General features: G+C 34.3%; 1 protein-coding gene across 1 annotated transcript in view; it reads right to left on the bottom strand.

Moving 5' to 3' along the window:
- Positions 1 to 353: 353 nt before the first annotated feature.
- The window catches only part of LOC125666353 (dynamin-like protein 2), an 11,630-nt gene continuing 4,351 nt past the window's right edge, over positions 354 to 7,632 (bottom strand). Inside the window, exons 7-9 of the mRNA XM_056151858.1 lie at positions 6,716 to 6,857; positions 5,600 to 6,044; positions 354 to 3,576 (exon numbers count right to left, since the gene is read on the bottom strand). Of these exons, the coding sequence (XP_056007833.1) occupies positions 3,128 to 3,576; positions 5,600 to 6,044; positions 6,716 to 6,857 (1,036 nt within the window). The 3' untranslated portion in view covers positions 354 to 3,127. The remainder of the gene's footprint in view (positions 3,577 to 5,599; positions 6,045 to 6,715; positions 6,858 to 7,632) is intronic.

The raw sequence follows: 7,632 nt of genomic DNA, 5'->3' as shown, positions 1-7,632 counted from the left end.
CTCTCACAGAATGGACATTTTTTGGCTTATATCCTTTACTTATTCGTTTCATTAAATATATTTCATTACCATATGGGAAAGGGCATTTGGACGTGGCAGCAGCTACTCTCTGGAACTCTCTACCTGACAACCCCCATCTTTGTCAGAGTTTGAACACTTTTAAAAAGCATTTAAGGTAGGTAAATACTATTAGAAATTTCTGTCAATCAAATTTTTTTTCATTTAAATAACTTCAACAACTCATAAACTAACTAAAACACCCATATTAGACATACCTTTGCGGGTTTATTTTTATACTATGTGCTACAGAGCACATATACCCCAAATGCAAAAACCAAATTTTAACACAAGAATGCATGATCTCATGTTTTATTAAAAATATGCACCAAAGCACATCATATTAAGCTATAATATATAAAAACCAATAGCTATTCATCTACTGAGTGAATTTTAAAAGATATTCAATTGAAAACATACACAACTGCTATTTAATCTGCTCACATCCTTCAGAAAAAAATCACAGAATATCGCAATTTTGAAAAATTCTCAAAATCTAAATTGTTTACCTGCCAGTTTTTCTTTAACAATATGTAGCATTATATCTAAGGTTAACAAAAAAACATATTTTACCATAGTTGACCAGAGATATTTCGCAAAATGGTCTCTTAAGTACGTAAACCCCCATTTTTAAATTTAAGTTTTACAATTATTCTTTGCACACTTTGAAAATAGTAAATTGTAACAGCAAATACAGTCTTAAAATCAAGATTAACAGAATATGACAATATATATATATATATGTAAAACATACTGAAAATTGTGTCCTACCAGACAATTAGAACACAAGAATGGGGGGGGGGGGCTCCCCCACCCCTTCCTTTTTCTCACAATTTTTTTGGTGTGTGTGTTATTCTTTTTTTTGTTTGGCTATCAATCATATCATACATAAAAATACCTACATGTTATCTCATACTTATAGAAAAAATGAATACATGTATAGTGCAACATATGTGTGGATTCTAGCAACTACAGCTCATGTACAAATAATTTTGTTTCTTGAAAGTACTTGTGAAGAAGAGTTCAAATATTCAACAGCTTTGCTGATGATTTTCTGAGGATTTATAATTCTGGGTTTCTTTGAACCAAACACAAACTCACTAAAAACAGTTTGAATTCCACTGTCAGGGTCACGCCTATGTATGATTTTTAACTTGCTCAGGCTTAGATTGCAAGCTATGAGCCTTTTAGAGATCAATGTAGATATTACATTGCTTTGTACCATTGGAACTAGTGCGGACTTGATACTATAATAATTCATGGTAAATATATCCAAGATTCACATTTGAATGCTAAATTTGACTCGTACAGTTTTCGTAAACTACAAACATCGGACAAAGAAGTTATAACTGGAACTTTCTAGTCGGTGTTTAAAATTTAAAACCGGATACGTAAAAGCACGGACTTTCCTTAAAATACATCTTCTTCGACTCGCTTATTATATGTCGGAAGTTAAATTTTGATAATTTCAAGAACAAAATTATTCTTATAGGATTTTTTAATGCATAAAATATTCATTTCAACTGCTGTATTTTTAATCGGTTATCAGTATGGTGTGGGACTTTCCTACAAGTACAGCTTGAATCAATTTTAATCATTTTAAGTTACATTTATTTATTGTTGTTTTGCTAAGACAATTATAATACTATCTATCATATATGCATCATAATTCACTTAAATTACTATCATAACAGGCCATATAATTTCTATTGTGTACAGCGCTTTAGAGTGATTATTTATAATCATATAAGGCGCTAAATAAATAAATATCATTGTTATCTAATTATTATCATTATTATTAGCTAAAGAGTAGATATCCATGATTATTTGATAGCATGTTCTCTACTTTGATGTAAAGTTGTAGTGATTATATGAGTCGACCACTTCTGCTTCCTATTTGGATATTTTATTGAAAATAAATATTAACGGCAAACTAACAACTCAACTTCATGATAAACGGGATGATTTCAGCTTCTTCATCGTCAACTTCCCATATTTACATGTATGTAGCAACACATTCCATTATCACTTGCATATGGTGTTGATATATCTCAACTGATTCCATACGCAAGAGCTTGTTCTGCGTACGATCAGTTTTTAAATAGAGGCTGGCTACTGACAAACAAGTTGATAGTGCAGGGGTTTCGACAGTCTCGCTTAAAGTCAGTGTTTCGCAAATTCTATGGTCGTTATAGCAATCTAGTCTACCAATACAACCTATTATTGGGTCAAATGTTGTCTGAATTGTTTCATAGCGATTGTTAGGCCGTTCTTAGCACACTGAACTTGACTACGGATAATTCCGTTTACCTGATCAAGATATAGGACCCATGTAATCTGTCAACAGGGAATGCTTACTCTTCCTAGACATCTGATACCACCTCTGGTGTATCCAGGGGTCCGTGTTTGCCCATTTCTCTATTATTATTTTTTTTTTGCTTATAGGAGTTACGAGATTGATCACTGTTCATTATATTCACCTTTCCTAATCATCTAGTTTGCCAATACAAACTATCATTGGATCAAAGGCTGTCTGATGTTTCATACCGATTCGTAGGCAGTTCTTGTCACATTGATTTTGACTACAGATTACTCCGTTTACCGTATCAAAATATAGAGCTCATGGAGGATGTGACCGGTCAACAGGGGGTGCTTACTCCCCCAGGCACTCTGGTATATCCAGGGGTCCGTGTTTATCCAACAATTAGTGGTCGTTAGGCCAACAAAAGGTTATGTACATCGCTAAAGTTTAGTAATCTCCTTGGATGATAAATAAGCATTTCGAAGTACCATTGACTTTGACCTATGCCGGACTTTTCAGCAATGAAGGTTGCTAAGACTTCGTACTAAAATACCATACTACACACCCACTACTTTCTTTACAGATAGCTTGACAAGGGAATACACGATTCTTAAACGACGATAAGATTTTCAAATCAAACACATAGATAAAACAGTATATTCATTCATAGAAAATATTCACTGGCTCCGCAGGCTTTCTTTTATATTCATAAATTCTCTTCCTGAGAAATTTTAGAACATTGGACCATAGACATCTACAGTGCCTGCCTCAACGACTGTTGTACTTCCTCGCAATATTACCACAGTCTCCCTGAAATCTGTTCAGTTGCTCAAGAAAACGTTCCATAGCAATGTTGTCTTTAGTGTGTGCTGTCACTTCGTGCGCTAACTGGTCCAGCAAACCCGAAATAACCTCCATTTCTCGAATAAAGTTTTGATGCTGTAGATCTATCCATTGGTTAAATAAGCGAATTTGGTTTCTATCAAATTCCTCAAAAAACCTGTCTTTGGTGAATACATGTATATCACTTTCATATAGGTATTCCAGAATATCCTTTAGGCGTTCAGTCATGTTTTCTCTGAAGTTAGAGATTTCCTTTCTGTTGCTTAACTTCTTGGAAAGAACTTTTACTAAACCAACAGGAACCACAAACAAACTGGCTGTGATCGCAATGGGAAACCAAAGAGGCATTGTAAGACTTATCCCAATCTTCTCAACTAAATGTAAAACAAGAAATATATACATTTATAGTGTATGTGTTTATTGAACAGCACCACGTCTTGCAGAACTAGGCTATGTATAATCTGCTGCTTCGTAATCAGAACTTTTTATGACTTTTTTTTCTTGTTTATTAATGTAGAAAACATGTACAAACAGCTCTTAAATTTTTGTTTAATTCCTAAAAGTATCTTATACGTTGATCTTGCAGGTTCTGTGATACACCAAAGAATTGTAAATATCTTATCGCGTCGTGAAGGGGTATGGTCCATTTTGTTCAAAACACACACTTGGCAAACCCACCTCTCTCTACCATAGTAATGAAATTTTAATTGCCATTTCTGATCGTGCATATATTATTTCATCTGCTAAGCAACTTTGACTTGCAGATCTATGTGTGCCAAACGTTTATAAGAACTACGGCAAGAATATATGGTACATACGAGTCTGACAATATCTAACTCTTGCGAGTTCACTGGAATTTCTAGAAATCGCTTACGTTTTGATAACCATAGATCAGCGTCTGCCCATCGGTCAGTATCAAACCTGTGTTGTAATCATTTGGAGTCACATAACGTTTCCGTTAATACAACATATTACGATAGCTTGAATATTGATGCCAATGTTTAATGTTTAGATTTCCAATGTTTTTCTATTGATATCTTTATAAATTGTAATGTAGTTGTACACACGGCGGAAAAATCTTGGTAGATATAAGAAATAAATTTCAATTTTGAAATTCTACTACGTTTATTGCATAGATCAAAAGAATGCCGCGGTCATTATTCTACGATATACCTTCATACCTAATAACTGATTGTGAGAAGTTAGATACAGATTTGGCTTGTACTTCGTGTTTTGCTAATACAGCAAGAAAGTCGATAACTGATAATTCAATACACAAACATGTCGATGCACAGACAAGTCAACCCTCTCCCATGTTTGTGTAGTTTTCTTGGATTGTGTATTCAAAGCAGTTGATATATTCCGTCAACATCAAACTAAATACTTGAAATATTTTTTCAAAACAGATCTAGTATACTCCTACCATATCAGCTTTTTCGTCAGCAAAACATATAGGCCTAGTCCGTTTCGGAAACTACCATGACGTCACGGTGACCTAATTCGCAGCTTTGTAGGTAAACGATTGGCTGTAGATTTCTGAGCCTTAGCAGAATAAAAATAAAGTTCTTGCTTTCGTGGATGATACAGAATAACATCCCGGTCTCAAAACGTTGTTTAGAATATTAAAACCTCGTCTAACGCCTCGGCTTTTATATCTCAAAACAACATTTTTCGACCTCAGAGGTTGTGAAAAGTCGCAGTTCATATTCTCCTATATTTTCAAAACTGAAAATTATTTCTTAATTATAACTTGCTATTTTCAGACCGTTATAAATTGATGATAATGTAAGATTAAGTGACTCGAATGACTGTTGATTTAAAGGCTCGGGATATGAAGAGATACGTGTAATGTACATTTCGTATCAAGAAAATAGGGTTACATTTAATTGCTGTTACAAAATTTAGAAATTAATTTCAAAATTAAGAATTATCTCCCTCATGCATAGCTCTTATCCTTGGACGAATTTGGCTCCACTTTTTTGGCACGCTGTTTTTTGGCTATATTTAGCTCTAAAACTTCATAGTTATTTCGGATTTCAAAGATTTCGGTTGAGCATCACTGAAGAGACATTATTTGTCGAAATGCGCATCTGGTGCATCAAAATTGGTACCGTATAAGTTTTACATTGTAATCACTATTAATTCTTATTGTTATTAGAGTTACCCTAGTAAGTACATGCTCAGGTAATGTTATACAACTAGTTATTAAATGTTCATCTGGGGTCCTCACATCAACTTTGTTTATGTTCTTCGCGTATCAATCTACTCTGTAGAACCGTGAAACCAAAATGTCATCCTTATAATAAAATTGTAATCTAAACCCAACGTCCATTATCTGGAACCAAAACAAACAGAATTTTTTTTTAAAAATAATGGGACAATTGTGTTACAATTTACCTCTTGTGAAAAGCCGGTTCTCTTTATGCTCACCAACGTCTTGACAAGTTTGATCCAACCCTAATACTGGGACTTGTGCACTTCCATAAGATTTTGCAGAGGATGCACTTTCACTGGAGTCTGTCAACTCCTTCTCGATATTCTTTTCCAGCTCACGAAAACTACCGAGAGCTTTCATTTTAACTTCTGTGCATGCGTTATCTACGTCATTCACCTCCCTCCACTCCGTGATTACTTCGTTGATGATATGTTGCAGCAAGCTAACTGAAATGTTTGTCATCTCATCAAGGTTTCCAGGATGTTTAACAGCAATTGTTCGTTCTATTTCAAATTTACATTTCTCAATTATTGATGCACAGGTTTCTTTCGCTCGTAAGTGTTTATGTAAATCAGCCGATAGTTTTGCATATATCTGAATGACATCTTTGCATAATTTTATTTTTGGCTGAAATTTATAGGAAAAAAAATTAGTTATTACAGATTGTAATCTGAAATAGGAATGTAATACATTGTATAATGTTTAAAATGAGTCAATATCTATTTTAGTACAGCGTGTGCGGTTGAGTAAAATGTAAATGATCCGCAGAGAACATATGCAAGTCAGAATACCCTAAATTTCGTTACTGTTACGACATGTATTTCGTAGTGATGAATAATTTTGACATGCATGTTGCATAGGTCCATAATTGGCAGTAATTTTAAAGATGTGTAATTAAGGCACCACTGCCTCTCTCAACCTGCGTTCAATGTCAATTCACTATTAATGATTTGATGAGCAGTGGCCCGAAAGCTCAAAATTTCAGTATTTCTTAAAATCTTTCTAATGTACATGTCACACAAAACATGAGCTGTTGAGATAGTATGTGTAAAGTTTTGCATTGTTTCAAATATTTGTTTTCCAACCAATGTAAACTCAATAAGCTTTCGTACTACATTGCTCCATTTTGAACACTGTATCTCTGTTCAACAAAATTATGTTCTTGTAAAACGATAGCGAAACTAAATTTCTGGCATTGCTTGATATCTGACAGATGTAATATACATGCATGAAGTAAATCCCGTGAGGTGGATTTTGGAGACTGAAGTTTCCTCATAGATTAAAGAATAGGGCCCTACCTTCTCCACCATCTCCTCCAGAGACGCCATTTTGTGGCTGTAATCCCTTTGGATTTTCATTCTTTCATTTAACGTTTTTGACACATTTCCATAATATACTTCCACGATGGAATGGATGCCTTTTATTGTCCTCTCAAGCCATCTAAAGCAACAACAATCACCAAGAGGTTTAGAAACTTAGAAAGCAAGATTTCGTTTCCATTGTGTTTATTTATTCATCTATATTCTAAATGTCATATTATCTTCTTTTACTCAATATATTTTCTCCCTTATTACCCCCTTTTAAGACACGAATGATAATAGTCATTTGCTAGCTACACAAAATTTACATCATAATCAATAAGTATATATAAATTCTCACCTTCAACACACAAACACAATATATATATATATATATATATATATATATATATATATATATATATATATATATCAGTGGCGTAGCCTGAGTTAATTAATGTGTACGCCTATTGTACCGTGAGGGGTCTGGGTCCAGGGCAGGAGAAAAACATGCCGTAACGACCACGGTTTAGACCCGGAAAGATGTAACACTAACAAGATATCCAAGATATCAGTACCAATAGGGAGACTAATGTACCGCAGATACTGCAGACACTAACAAGATATCAGTACCAATAGGGAGACTAATGTACCGCAGATACTGCAGACACTAACAAGATATCAGTACCAATAGAGAGACTAATGTACCGCAGATACTGCAGACACTAACAAGATATCAGTACCAATAGGGAGACTAATGTACCGCAGATACTGCAGACACTAACAAGATATCAGTACCAATAGGGAGACTAATGTACCGCAGATACTGCAGACACTTATTTTTCACCTATGTTTGTAGCATTTAATAGGTGTTTTTTTTTTTTTTTTATGTGTACGCCCGGGCGTTTTGACGTAAA

Source organism: Ostrea edulis, chromosome 10 (assembly GCF_947568905.1).
Source record: "Ostrea edulis chromosome 10, xbOstEdul1.1, whole genome shotgun sequence".
Classification (NCBI taxonomy): Eukaryota; Metazoa; Mollusca; class Bivalvia; order Ostreida; family Ostreidae; genus Ostrea; species Ostrea edulis.
This window is presented reverse-complemented; position numbering and strand designations above follow the sequence as displayed.